General features: G+C 37.1%; 1 protein-coding gene across 1 annotated transcript in view; it reads right to left on the reverse strand.

The window, feature by feature from the left end:
* lmbr1 (limb development membrane protein 1) overlaps positions 1 to 15,073 on the reverse strand; it is a 59,919-nt gene extending 44,846 nt beyond the window's left edge. The window contains exons 1-5 of the mRNA XM_015377470.1: positions 14,889 to 15,073; positions 8,874 to 8,946; positions 5,378 to 5,417; positions 4,487 to 4,626; positions 2,053 to 2,156 (exon numbers count right to left, since the gene is read on the reverse strand). Of these exons, the coding sequence (XP_015232956.1) occupies positions 2,053 to 2,156; positions 4,487 to 4,626; positions 5,378 to 5,417; positions 8,874 to 8,946; positions 14,889 to 14,951 (420 nt within the window). The 5' untranslated portion in view covers positions 14,952 to 15,073. The remainder of the gene's footprint in view (positions 1 to 2,052; positions 2,157 to 4,486; positions 4,627 to 5,377; positions 5,418 to 8,873; positions 8,947 to 14,888) is intronic.
* Positions 15,074 to 15,163: the final 90 nt, after the last annotated feature.

Genomic DNA, 15,163 nt, shown 5'->3' on the forward strand with positions numbered 1-15,163 from the left:
ACGTTAGCAACATTAAACTGGAAGTTTCTTGGTTCTTGCTAAATTTTGTGGCAAGCTTAAAGGTTTATAGTCAGATTATGTGCCTATACAAAACAGATCGAAAAAGTATTAGATCAGGATAAAATAACCGTATATGCAGCAAGCATCCATTCTTATATAGTCTTTTTTTAGCCTAAATAGAATTCCAGCACCGAGCACAATGAGCGGACATAAACAGATGAGGTGCAATCTACAGACAGTAGTGCAGACCTATCAGAGAGCCCGATGGAGACTAAATAAAGCCTGTAATGCCTAGCTGTGACGCGACAGCTCAAAATGGAAGAAGAATAACAGATATTGATTAGATTAAACAATCTACAGCAACTCCAACTTCTTAATCCTCCTCAGAGCCTCCTATTAGATCAAGGAAAAAGGAACTTCTGTTCCTAACAAACACAAACAGGTACACATCATCAAGGTAACATCAAATCAATCCATCCTTTTATGATGTCATTTGAATTTGGACTGTAGAGACTAAGAATATCATTGCATCATTGTATCATGGCATCTTATGAGGAGAGGGCGAAAAAAAACTTTCTTCCACTTTTTTCAAGTGCCTCTAGTAGCATAAGCTACTAGATAAGCCGCTTCTTCCTTGGTATGTCTCTTAAGGGGGACGCAGTGTCTTATTGAGTTTGCATGTGAGCCATACTATTGTGAGCTTCAGACGATGCATTGAGACGCTCGAAGCTTTGAAAGCTGTTCACTAACCTAATCCTGCTGTTAAATTTTCCACAACTTTATCCCTGACATGTCATATATGTACCCTGGTCTTCATGACATTTTGTCTTCACTGAACTATATTGACAATGAGAGTTTGGGAAAAAAAAAAGCTGATACCACACTTTTCCCTGGATTCTGTTGGTGAAGTTTAAAAAAATTGGTAACGTTTTTGATTGATTGTTTAAGCTCCAATATGCATTTTTTTTAACGGCACTAGTGGATCGTTTTTCTGACAGTAGGCTGACAGGAAAGGGGGTATAAGAGAGGGGAGGAGACATGCGGCAAAGGACCACAGGCCAGATTCGAACCCAGGTCGGCCGTGTCAAGAACTGAGGCCTCCGTTTATGGGTCGTGCGCGTTAACCAAAGCTCACATGCAAGCCCCATGCATTTTTATAAAATATGAATCAACTTTTTCTCCGTTTCAAAAACAAATAAAACTTGCTTTAAAAAAATAAAAAAATAAGAGAGACGTGTTCTTTTGCAAAAAGGAATCAAATTGAAACAATTAGCGGGGTTCCTGTACCCTACAGTATGGACAGATTTTTATGTGCATTGGCCAGAAGGAACATAAACCAGAGAGGTTTCAAACTGTGACACAGGATGAGGCATATTAAAGGTAAATCTTTCCCTTTCCTTTCTGCAAGGCTCTATTGTCCTGTCATGTTGCTTCCACTTTATGGGCTTCTGGGACACGAGCACCAAGCCCTTTTTTTTCTCCTTATGGTAAGGTTTGTGGGGGTGGTGGTGGTGGTGCGGGGGTAATCAATTAAACGAGGAAGTTCGCTGAGCCTTACAACTCGATTATTAGCCTGTGCTTTTGAAGTTTTATTTCCAGAAGGCTGGGGAGGGGGTGACAAGGAATCAGGCTTTAAATCAGTGAGGCCGATGCAGCAGTGTTGAAGCGTTAGCAGCCTACGGCCTTATTGAAAGGGTTTGTCAAGATGTGGCACTGAGCGAAGACCAGATTCAGACTTTCATGGCTAATGAGCTTTCTGCTGGGGCAGTTACAGTGGCCTGTCTGAGTCAATCTGAGGGCACAGGCTGCGCACCTGCTGCTGCTGACTGCTCTCAGGAAATCTCTTGATTGGGGATAAATACATCCTTATGATTCACTATGAAATAAAAGAAAACCTTTTCCTGGACAAATGCACTCAAAGCAAGAATGTAGAGAAATCTCACTAAGATGTTCAATTATATTCAAATGTGCGTTAGATGATAAAGTTCTCTCAAAGTTCTCTTAGAATCTCTCAAATATATTGTGTGGAATCTGTTTTTATAAGACATGTACCTTTTTTGATCCAGCAAATCCCTCAGACTCCAAGAAGAAATAGGCAAATGGCATCAGGACAAAGAGGCAAAGGTTGGAGAAGAGCGACACCAGGTTCCACAGACCTACATGAACGGAACACATCACATTAGCAACACATAAAAAACAGCAATTCATAGTTCATTACTTCAACTTTTAAAGATACCATGTCGTCCATTTATGCTGGTTTCCTTCAGTCTTTCTACAGGATTTAAGGAGTCAATAAAACTGGTTTTATCAAACAGAATCAGTTTTTAAATTATGGTCTCCGCTGCCACCTAGTGGATTTCAGGCAACATAGCACCTCTGAATAAACATTTGTTCAGTACATTTTATTAAACAGGGAATGTTGGAGTCCTCCAGAGTTTCAAAGGATTTCTCATTTTACAGTTTGATTTGCTTCTAGACTCCAAAGCTCCTGATTTCTTGGTCAATCTTGTTTATAGCTTAATACTAAATATAGGGGAAATTTAAATGTGCAGCAGCTGTTTCTATAGTGACCAGAAGGTCAGGTTTAAGAAGGTAAAATAGAAAAAAAAAACTGTAAACAGAAAGTAAGATAAGAGATTACACTTCCCTGACATTTTTCTAATGAACTTATGGTAAAAAAAAAAAAAAAAAGAACTTTAAAGGAATATTCAGGCAAATATTATCCCTTACCTTTATTTATTCTCCAATCCTTAATCAGACCAATCAGAATCAAATTTCATTGTTTTGCACTCTGTAGGCTGTTGTTTGAACCATTAGCATTATAATATAATTTACACAAATCTGACCTTTTCTGTGACAAAAATATATGTTATTTCTAATACAAATAATTTTTTTTCAGTCCCATATTAATCAACTGGGTGACAAACAAAACATCTGTTTAACAATGATGAATTTTTGAGCCATTAAAATCCTACCCAAAGACAGCTACTTTATTAATAATGCAAATAAGCACTAGAATAGTTTTCTACGTTTGGTGGTGATCCGAGTTTTTAACCTTATTCTCATTATGGTGACAAAGAAAAATTCCAATGGTGACAGTTTTTTTGGTAGAACCGTATAAAGGTGCTAACATAGAGGTGGATATAGGAAGACCGCGGTCATCACTGGACAACGTTTAATATTTATCGCATCCAGAAATAAATTCAGTCTAAATTCTCTTCAATTTTTATGTGCTGCACTACAGTTTCATTGCTTCCATAGGCTAACTAGCGTAAGCTTAAAGTAAAATGTAGGCGTTAAGTTAACACAGTAATATCTGCTTGGATTTAAAACTTTTAGGGGGAAAAGATGACAAGTTTGGACATGATGTTTTCTAAACAAAAGTGATTATTTTGGTCTTTTTTTTGCTGGTTGAGTAACATCCTGGGTAGATTTAAACAAATCTTATATTTCTGAGACATGAAAATTATCTGTGCAGAGGGCACCTGGGGAATAGCTGAGGGCAGGTTTTGTAGCTAATTGTGGTCTTAATTATGTTTGGTGATCGTACTAATAGTTAATATCAGCTTTAAGCACGATTCTCACTTTTCTGTGGATAGCATATGGGTCTACATTTAACTAACAGTTAAACTCATCTCCAGTGATTTAAGGCTTGCCACCTCCATCTGCAAGCAGTTTGACACGCCTCCTTGGATTTTTTTATTTGATCTTTTCTGGTATTAACCAGACTTCTTTCAGTCTTGATTCCACAAAAGAAAACAACAATCATATGTTCACTCCAGTGGTTTCCAAAAATCTCCCAATTTAAAGCTTTTATAGGGTGCATCACATCCACATCACACGGTATCCTGCTTCTTAATCTTTTTAATAATCTGTTTTTGTACCAATTCATGATAATGTCCAACTAGACGAACAATCCGGGTCTTCCTTAATGCCTTAAATGAGTTAGTTGTGAGTCTGCTAGCCAGTGAGCAACTGTTTACTAAATAAATAAGAATACAAGGCCAAATGTGGATACTTTTACATCAAATAAAATATTGATTGCATAAACATTTGAACTGGCTGATTTTTAGCTTTCTGACTAAACATCAAAACTTCCATCTACAGAATTACATACTGGTATATTTTTTTTAACCTTGACAAGCATATTTATCTATAGAGAAAGAAAAGGTAACGATTTCTGTAAAAAAAATAAAATTTAAATAAAATTACATTTGAACTATCACTTTAAATATTATTTCATATATTAAAAAAATTAGTAATTAATGGAAATTATGAAAATACATGTATTCTTACTTAATGATAGGGTAATTAAAGCACTGATATACATGAAGACTGTATTTTTTGTTTATCTGCTACAAATATAATGTATAAAACAATCATTTAATTCTATTATCAACTCTTTTTTACCTTCATCATGTATAAAGTTCACAGAAACTACAGATTTATCAGCAACTAAAATGCAAAAACAGAGTGAAGCACTGACCATGAATGAGGGAGCCATTGAGCCACTGGATGTAGTAGTTTCTGGGGAAGGAGAGGAGGATCTCGTTGCTAATAATTGAGAACGGCAGCAGGAATACCGCACCGCCAGACACCGCCAGCGTGAAGGTGCACAAATATAATCTGTAGGTTTAACCAAGACAAAAACAAAACCGACAAAAAAACTTCAGTTACAATAACATCTATATTCCAAAAAAAAAAAAAAAAATGTTTTACAATTTTACAAATAAGATAAACATCGAATGATTGGTAGAATTTTGGATTGGCAAAATTTTTGCTTTGTATACACACTGTGTATAGAAAATGACAATAAAAGTTGTCCAAGTATGACAGAATATAGACTTTAAATGGAAAACGGAGATATAGCTGGTATAGCAGCTAACTAACTACCAGCTTACTGCCTAGAACAGAGCCAAATTCATTGCATGATCAGCCTGCTGTTTACTAAGATTCAATAAAACGTGCTAACAGGTGTGGTACAAACCCCTCTATATATTGGAATAAAATGAATTTGTTTCCAGGGGTCCTGCTACCCAAAGCATTATTCTCAACAATTACCAGGATCTTTCTTTTAGCATTTGTAATAATATTGCTACAACTATACTTTCCGCCATTTGCCGCCATCTTTCTCAGAGCTAAAGGAGAAGCATTGATACAAAGAGTCTTGAATACATGAAATATTGCTCATTGATCTTTAGTTATCTCATTCTTACATAAACAAATATTATATCAAAATAAAATACAGACTATTATTTCCATACTAGTAAATTCCACAAGCTTTGTTTCCATTTCTGACAAGTATTGGGTCAGCAGAATAAGAAGTATTTGCTTCTCAAAGAGGAGAGGGATAAAAAAAAAAATCAGCAACACTCACGATATCCTGTTAACGACCGCATCTTCATCCTCATGATCATCTGGAAAGTAAATCAAAACACTTTATAGACCAGAATGTCAACAGTATTACACTTCATTCACTTTTATTTTTTTTTTATTAAGAAAGGGATTTAGTTGGAAAGTTTTTTAGCAAACACAATTCTAGCCAGGTTAAGAATAAAGTTGAGATGCTCCATGGCTGGTTTTCCACCTAAAATGTTAATGTGTAATGATGTAGAGTTGAATGTGCTTTAAAGGGGTCATAGAATGACTATATGCAGTCATGGCCAAAAGTTTTGAGAAAGATTCAAATGTTAATATTTACAAAGTCTACTGCTTCAGTTTTTATAATGGCAATTTGCATATACCCCAGAATGTTATAAAGAGTGATTGGCATAACAGCAATTAAATGCAAAGTCAATATTTGCCTAGAAAATGAACTTTATCCCCCAAAAACATTTCAACGTCATCCAATAACACAGGTGTGGGTGGTGATGAGGATAGGGCTGGAGATCAACCTGTCATGATTAAGCAAGAATGACACCACTGGACACTTTAAAAAGAGGCTGGTGCTTGGCATCATCGTTTCTCTTCTGTGAACCATGGTTATCTCTAAAGAAACACGTGCAGTCATCACTGCACTGCACAAAAATGGCTTAACAGGAAAGAGAATCGCAGCTTAGTCAACAATCTATCGCATCATCAAGAACTTCAAGGAGAGAGGTTCCATTGTTGCCAAAAAGGCTCCAGGGCGCCTAAGAAAGACCAGTAAGCGCCAGGACCGTCTTTTAAAAGTGTTTCAGCTGCGGGATCGAGCTACCAGCAGCGCAGAGCTTGCTCAGGAATGGCAGCAGGCAGGTGTGAGTGCATCTGCACGTACTGTGAGGTGGAGGCTCTTGGAGCAAAGCCTGGTCTGAAGAAGGGCAGCAAAGAAGCCACTTCTCTCCAGGAAAAACATCAGGGACAGACTGATATTCAGCTAAAGGTACAGGGAGTGGACAGCTGAGGACTGGGGTAAAGTCATTTTCTCTGATGAATCCCCTTTCCGATTGTTTGGGACATCTGGAAAACAGCTTGTTCGGATAAGACGAGGTGAGCACTACCACCAGTCTTGTCTCATGCCAACTGTAAAGCATCATGAAACCATTCATGTGTGGGGTTGCTTCTCAGCCAAGGGAGTCACCTCTCTCACAGTCTTACTTAAAAAATCAGCCATGAATAAAGACTGGTACCAGAATGTCCTCCAAGAGCAACTTCGTCTAACTGTCCAAGACCAGTTTGGTGATGAACAATGCCTTTTCCAGCATGATGGAGCACCTTGCGATAAAGCAAAGGTGATATCTAACTGGCTCAGGGAACAAAACATAGAGATTTTGGGTTCCATGGCCTGGAAACTTCCCTGATCTTAATCTCATTGAAAACTTGTGGTCAATCATCAAGAGATGGGTGGACAAACGAAAACCTAGGAATTCTGACAAAATGCAAGCATTGATGCAAGAATGGACTGCTATCAGTCAGGATTTGGTCCAGAAGTTGATTGAGAGCATGCCAGGGAGAATTGCAGAGGTCCTGAAGGAGAGGAGTCAACACTGCAAATATTGACTTGCTGCATGAACTTCTGTCATTAAAAGCTTTTGTTACTCATAATATGATTGCAATTGTATTTCTGTTTGTGATGGCAACATCTGACATACACACATGAAAACCAGAGGGCACCAGATCATGTGAAAATATAATATTTGTGTCATTCTCAATACTTTTGGCTATGACTGTAGGGTATCTGGTGCTGGTCCTTAAGGTCTCTGAATAGGGTGCGTAACATTGGTTGGGCTTAAAATGGCATATTTGTTGTTCTAAGAGCCCTAATGGTGAAGCAAGCAATGCAAGCTTGATTATAAGAAAAAAAAAAAAGGTTTTCTTCCTTTTATGGTATGCTCATGAATATTTAGATGAGCTGTGCGCTAATTGGTTGGTTTACAACGAGCGAAGCTGCTGAGACACATAACAAAAACACTCACTCACTGAAACATCAAGTTGTTGATATGGTAGGGTGACCAGACATCCCCTTTTTCCTGGACATGTCCTACTTATCATACCTAAAAAAACAGTGGGCTGGTCTGTATTTCATTTTTGGATTACTAAATTAGTTGACGATTATTTCCATAATTTATGATTAATCTGATTAAATGTTTCAGCTCTAGCCAAAACAGATTTTTGATTGCCAAAATTATTTCATCTATTTTGACAAAAGCTCTGTTTTATCTGAAGAAAAGTAACACCAGAGGATGATGGTTCCACCACCATGTTCTAATGATGGTCAAATGTTTACGTTTTCTTTCATTAGCCAGGCCATAATGCAACATATCAAAGAACAGACGGTTGCGTTGTAATTCCACTCCCTAGTAGATATATTCAGAGAATACATGAAAGGTGTATAAAAAACTCAAAAAAACACAATAACTAGGAAATGTCTAAAGGTTGCTAGTCTCTATCAGTTTCATTATTTTTCCATTTAAGAATAAATGTGAAATTCTCAGTAATGTCACTGCTTCCTCATATTTTCTCTTTACAGTGACAACATATGCTGTTATCAGTGTGCCATGGTAGCAACAAACGCTTTTTGAAAGCAAAACCTTCCAGCAAACATTGGCTTAATCAAAAGGCTCCAAATGAGAGTAAAAACTGAAGAGGACCCTGCATCAGATCAGATTCAGCTCATTATTACTGGAGGCATATGTGAACTCAGGAGGTCTGAATGCTGACATCTAATAGCATGGAGCTTTGAACCGTCATTTGTTATGTTTACCCTCAAATAGATGTGTTTGTTTTTCATCTAGAAAAGAGTAGACATGCTTCAAAATAAAGGTGGAAAAAGCTTGAACATGATTTCTTCTGATCTTGTTTTATTTTAAATCACAGACACCTGACATTCAATTCGCAATTTAGCATAAAATAGTAAGGAAAAGAGCACTTAATGCAACATCATGTTTAGGAATGACTAAAAAAACAGGAAGATAAGGTGACCTGCTGTTTACATAGAAGAGAGAAAGACTAGCTGACCCAGACACTTTGTCCTCAAATAAAGAGATTAGCTTCATTATTTGTTAGAGTATAATGTTAAAGATCTCACAAAAAGACTGACTTTACCTCACTAGCCACTGATCCCTACAGAAAATGGATTGTCAGAATTAAGAAGATTTTTTTTTACTCTTTACATTACAGGCATCCAAAGCCCTAAACAACTAAGGGTGGATACAGCTTATGCTGACAGAGCTACAGGTGACAGACGGCACAGAAGAAAAGGGTGTTGTCTGTTCGACATTCTCCAGGAGATTTTATTTTAATGACTTTGTTTTAATCTGAACACAAAGAGAGGTTGTGTCTGTGAGCAAACAAGGCCTTTCCCAACTCTGAATCATCCTCAGAGTTCCTGCAGGTGATGTAAAAGGAAATTGTTTTTTTTCCTGAGCTATTGAACATGCTTGAAAGAGACTCACCGCTTTTCCTTTTATATCTGGTTATGATGCAGTAGGACACAATGTAGAGGACGGCAAACAGGAGGAAGCAAATCTGAAAACAGCAAGGGAAGAATTTTTAGAATGCAGAAGAGGTTTAAATCCAGAGATGTTTTTGCTACAACTTTGATTTACGACTTTGACCCCAACGTTTTTGGGGATTTTCTGGGAGAGCGGTCTCTAAAGAATGGGTGCAACATTCAGACATCAACTTCGTGAATAGTGCTGCTTCTCTGTGCTTTAGACATGATTAGGATGTATTTTTTGCATGCTCTTCTTTCTAAACAGCGTTTTAGGTGGAAATGTGGGGTTTTTTTTACTAAAAAAAATGACTAATTGTACACCCTGTTATTCTGGTGCTTGCAGTTTGTACCACATACCTGAAAACCCTAACATTTACTTCTAGCTGCCACGAAGAGTAGGAGAAATTCCCTAAGAGGTGACGAGCGGTCTGAGGCAGCTGCTGCTGGATTCCCAGTGACGGCGTCGGTATGTGGGGTCTGAGCGGCTCCGACAGCGATATAATATTTTATGGCAGGACCTTAATCTTGATAAACTGACTGCACAGATATGTTTTGAGGTGAACTTTCTCACATAAAAATATATCAAAACTACTTTTTACCCCTTATCACAGCAAATATAGCAAGGCCGCTCTCTGCCACTGACAGACGCATCTGTATACACTTTACTGGACACATCAAAGATGCTCTTGAGGCGAGTCTTACCATAATGTATACAAGCATCAAAAATGAAGCAGCAGGTGCTTTTTGCTGCTCAAATTACACTTTTTGGTTGTTTGAATTAAGCAATTAAATATAATATTGTCATTGTTATGAAACTTCCAACTCTAGCCAATTACAAACACTTCCCATAATCAGGACAAAAGTAGTGTTGGAACAAAGATAAAAATGTTATCTAAATTCCACCTAAAAATGCAGGAAATAGCATTTCAGAGAGTCTAAATTTCAAAAATAACCCCGGACCCCCCTATTCCATGCAAAGCCTAAAGATGTGATACACCAAGCTGTACACACTATGAAATATTACTACGGTAGCTAAAATTCAGTTTCCAAATATCCATCCTTGTGTTCTCTACAATGGTTTATTCCTGCAGGGTCTCAGGGGGTCTGAACCCTCTGAGACCCTCAGGTCCTGAAAGGAAACCAGAGCACCCAGAGAGAACTCATGCATGCAAAAGGAGAAAATGCAAACTAGCTAAGATATAAACCGCCGACTTTCTTGCTGCAAAAGTACCCATCATGTGACATCATGTGAAATAAAACGTACAAGAATGTTATGAAACCTTTTACTATTTGGGTGTCAAAATGCAATATAGCATACAACAACTGATTACTCTTAGATTTGATGAGGTGTAATATTTTAATGGCATCACAGACACATTTTGAAACTTTACTTTAAAATACCGGTTGGACAGAATTAAAGGTTTTTACCTCAAAGAGTTTCGAAGGACTCAGGTAGTTTCAGCTGATTGATTAGCAATAAAAACGCGACACTATTAAAATAATCAATATGATCCACTGATAGAGCATTTGTGATCATTTAATACTATGTTGTATTTTTTTCTAGTCCAATGGTAAAAAGAAATAACATCAGGGTGAAAACTGTCTGGCTAGTTTAGATCATATACCACATTCCTAATTCCAACTGGAAAACTAATCAGGATGCAGCTAAAATTAGAAACTCACTTCGGTACGTCGCACACTGTCAACACTGCATAAATCATTCTGAATATAGAGATTACTCAGCTAAAATATGCATTTCGGACATATGTTATATGAAAGCGCCCCCCACATGCTGCGCACAAGCCATTGAAAAAAGACTAATGCATTTAAGGCTACTTACTATTTGCAAGTTATCTGTGGGGCAAACCCAAAATAACCCAGAATCAGGTGCTGAGTGCTGATAAACAGGCTCACAACAGAAACAGAAAGACAGCAGCTAGCCAACATTCTAATCTTCTTCACACCCAGTTTCCCCCTTAGACAATTACAAACAAAGTTGAAGAAAAGAAAATGAGATTTTTTTCGTTCCAAGAAACCTTTAAATTCCTGATACTAACATTATTTCCCGTCTAAAAGCTGGTTAAAGCTGCAAGATTTCTAAATCGTTGGGTGATTTTCCCCATGTGTAACGATCACAAATCGGGGATAGCAGAGTTTGTGTTATACAGCGTTTTCTCTACTGCCACACCAAAAGCGTAGCACATTACACATCAACCAACTCTGATGACCTAGACGCGCATCAAGCAAAGACTCAACAGACGGCCTGTGTTTACAGCAGTAGGTGAGACATAGGTTTGCTTTATTTGCTGCATAAGTGGGAAAAAGTAGTTATAAGGCGTCAAAATGTAATTTCACAGGACTATGATCCTACGGTTAATTGGCATTTTCTCTCGGGAGCGGATACAGGGCTGTGCATGAAAATCCTCCACTATAGCTTTACGCCGGCCAAGCACTAAGGATTTCCTGCTGCTGTTCCTACAAGTTGGAAATCACTATAGTGTTTTTTTTTGGTTGCAAAAATATACATGTGGTAGAAAATGAAGGTACCACTATAGAAGATTTTTTTTTTTTTCTGGCTGGCAGGTTTTTAACAGTTTTAGTTAATATTTTTCCACACTTGAGTGAGAAAATGTTTTAATGGAGTAATAATGATCAGAGCTCACTCTCTTTTATTCGGATTTAAAAGGATAAATTTTCCTTGCTTTTTAAATTTTGTTGAGTTTCACCCCTTTAAATGTATTCATTTTTCCTATTCTGACAGCTCTGCAGAAGTGATAGCGCCTTGCAGTTAGCGTCTGTCTCTACGAAAACTGCTTGATTACCTTTACTGATTAATAAAGGAGTTGTGTCAAGCTGCAAAAAGTTCAGAGCGTTGAACACTCTGACCCACCACTCCTGTTGCTCGGATGCACCGCAGCATCTCTGATGCTGTCCACCATAGACTTTTAATGTAAATCAGATCCTCGGACACCAAGAAAGCATTGCGTCTGACAAACCACTATAAACTGTTTTTTCGCCACAATCCGGTAACAAAATATTTCAGTGGAGCGAATAGAGCAGTCATATTCTTCACTGTACACAAAAGATAAAAAAAAACAATGCTCATATAAATATATATATATATATATATATATATATATATATATATATATATATATATATATATATATACATTTTGAGAGATAATGGCTCTCATAATTGGGAAGATCGGGAAGAAATTGGCACAATTATCTTGTGCTAATTATCTTGCCAGATGAACCAGCCTACTACTATACAAAAAGCTAAACTGGAAAGGAAGTATAGCACTGTTTCTGCCTTTAAAAGATCTAAGTAAGATTCTACATAACACTCAAACAACCTCAGCGTTGATACTGCTTCTCTGCTTCAGTTAAACACTCCACAGTCCTGTGCTGCATAATCACCACATGACCAACCCCATCTCCTTCCCCTCTACTCCTTTTCACAAAGCACAAACAACAACCAGATGGAATTGGATGGATCTGTTAACAAGAGTGGCCCAATTTTACTTATTTGAGCAATTCAGAACAGCATAGAACACAGTATGTTAACACCAGTATATTCAAGATCAATACACATGGTAAGGAAAAAAAACAGCACAGACCTCTATATAGATAAACTAGCCTAGTAAACTAGCCCCACCCACCAGCGGCCAAATCCTTTTTTGCCTGCGAGTGGTCTAGCCTCGATCAATGCCCCAGGCCCTAGAACAGGCAGGCCAAACACAGCGTAGAGATGTGTTTTAAATTTTTGGATGCAATGTGGGCGGGGTTTTGACGTGAGGTCAAAGCTGAGAAAGCACAACAAGGTAGATTGCAACAACTATTGAACAGTTTTCGTTTGACTCAGCTTTGGAATCAGTTTTGGAAGGATTAGACTTGGGGTTTTCATTGAAACGTGAGCAGGGGGAGGCTCATTCATTTTTAAGAAGGACATATTCACCATTTTACCGATAGGCTGTTTGTTTACACTCCCCCACCAGCTTTCTGTCGCACTTACTAAGTCACAGTCAGTTGCTGTTCTCATCAACAATCTTCTGATGTCTCAATCATCGGGCCAGACTAAATTACACATTTAATCCCACATTTAGTCTGGTTTATCAGGCTGTTGGTAAACAGCTAAATTATGAAAATATAATAAATACAGTTTTTGGATTGAAGTAGAGGTGGTTTACAAAAGCAGACTGCTTTGTTAATTTGTTCTATAAAGGATGCCTGACCATGACATTCTGGTTATATTTCTGCTGCATAAAAGCCAGACTTTGTGTGTTTTTTGTGTGCCCGTTTTAAGATTGAATTAATCTATCATACAGCAAGAATTCACCAGCTACACATCAATTAGAGGCATACCCTCTTGTCAAAGAGTGGAGTCAACCTATTTTTAAACCTAACCAAGAGTAGCCTGGACTGCAAAGTTAGCACAGGCCCCTTTAAATATGCTTGAGTAAATCCATCCATAAGCTGACTCACAGAAACACTGCTGATAAACGATACTCTTACTTCACAACGTGGTGTTAAGCATGTTGATATGGGATATTAAGGAGCACAAGCGCTTAGAAGAACACGTACGAGCCTACAGTAAAAAATTAATAAAAAATACGAGCCTACTTGCTGCTGAGACATTTGATCGTTTATCAAATATTTGTCACGAATATATATCTGAACTAACCCAGACAGAGTATTACCCAGAGTTCCCTAAATTTTTCTCACTGACAATGTAGCAACATAAACCTCCCCAAAAAAAACAACTTGAAACACATTAAAAGGAAAAACATGTTTTTAAAATACTCAAAATCGCACACTGGTGACACTAGATTAACCAAAATTTTTAACATCTTTAATTATCTATTTCCTATGTTATTACTACTTTCTCTGAGGTATAGGATGTGGGTTGGTTAGATCGAAATCAGCTGCACGCATCAAGGGCAATACACCACTCTTTTAAATGACATACAAAGAATAGAATAGAAAATCCCTTTATTGTCCCACAATGGGGACATCCAGGTGCTCACAGCATAGAAATAAGAATAGCATAACAGTGAAGAGTTTTAAAAAATTATTGAGAGAAAATTAACGGATACTATAATGATAAAGGAAGTATTGCATCTAAGCAATCCTATGCAGGTATTATATTGTAGAAAATTAAAAATATTGCAGCTCTACAAGAGGCTTTATATGGGAAAAAATAACAATTAGCATTATCATCCATCCCTGTGAAGTTCAATAAAATAAAAAAAAAATACAAATTATTTTAACCCTACCAGTCCATACCTAAAGAAATGTGTAAAATATACACATCAGAGTATTTCTTCATTGTTTTTTAAAAATGGACAATTATTGAACCTAGACATAATCTATGCATGCTTGAGACAGTTTATGTAAATAATGCAAAATTCGAATAAATTACTATATATTGATAAACCATAAAACTGTCCAAAATAATGAGTGACAAAAAGAATTACGTTCTTTATTAATTAATGCAATAACTACCTTGGGTTTATTAATGTCTAGTTTGGTGTTAGCTGTGCTGATAATGTTTTTTCTAATTCACCTGCTGATTTTAGTTTTATTTTTTTAAAAGATTTATGACGAATTGTGTTTTATTTTCATTATTTTGGGCAAAAAATAGAACTAGCTAAATCCTAAATAAGTATAGTATAAAACGAAAAATGTGTTTAAAAAAAAAAAGTTAAAAGATAGGAAATAAAATACCAACAGATTGCTTAGAGGCAACTTGTTATGAAGAGCTAGTTAGCTAGCAACGCCAACGTCAGATTATTTTGCTTTCAAAATACGGTTTCATTTTTTTTTTCTATCCAGCAAGTGGACATTTTCAAAATGTAAAAAGTTTCACGTTTTGAAAATTCTCTAAAATCGGCCCGCTTGATTATAAAGCCGATGCTAACCCTCACTGATATGCTGTAAGGGGACGTTAGCCAGCTAGCTCCGTTACTTACGATGTACTCTCGCACTTGGCTGTGGAAATTCTGCTCTCTGATAGAAACATCGTCTTCTTCCATTCTTCATATTGCAAATAAAAAGATGCTACGGGTTCGCTACATTCTAGCTTGCATAAGTAGAAATTCAGTCACACAAGTCTCTTACTCTCCACTAGGCGCAAACCATGTAGACCGCTTAAGCTCAGTGAAAAGTGGAAAAAAAACGCCCCAAAATAAAACGCGTCATATCAAAGCGTCGAGGTTTTACAGGAAGGATGTTCAAACGTAAGCGT

This window comes from Cyprinodon variegatus, unplaced genomic scaffold, assembly GCF_000732505.1.
Source record: "Cyprinodon variegatus isolate N-32 unplaced genomic scaffold, C_variegatus-1.0 Scaffold154, whole genome shotgun sequence".
NCBI lineage: Eukaryota > Metazoa > Chordata > Actinopteri > Cyprinodontiformes > Cyprinodontidae > Cyprinodon > Cyprinodon variegatus.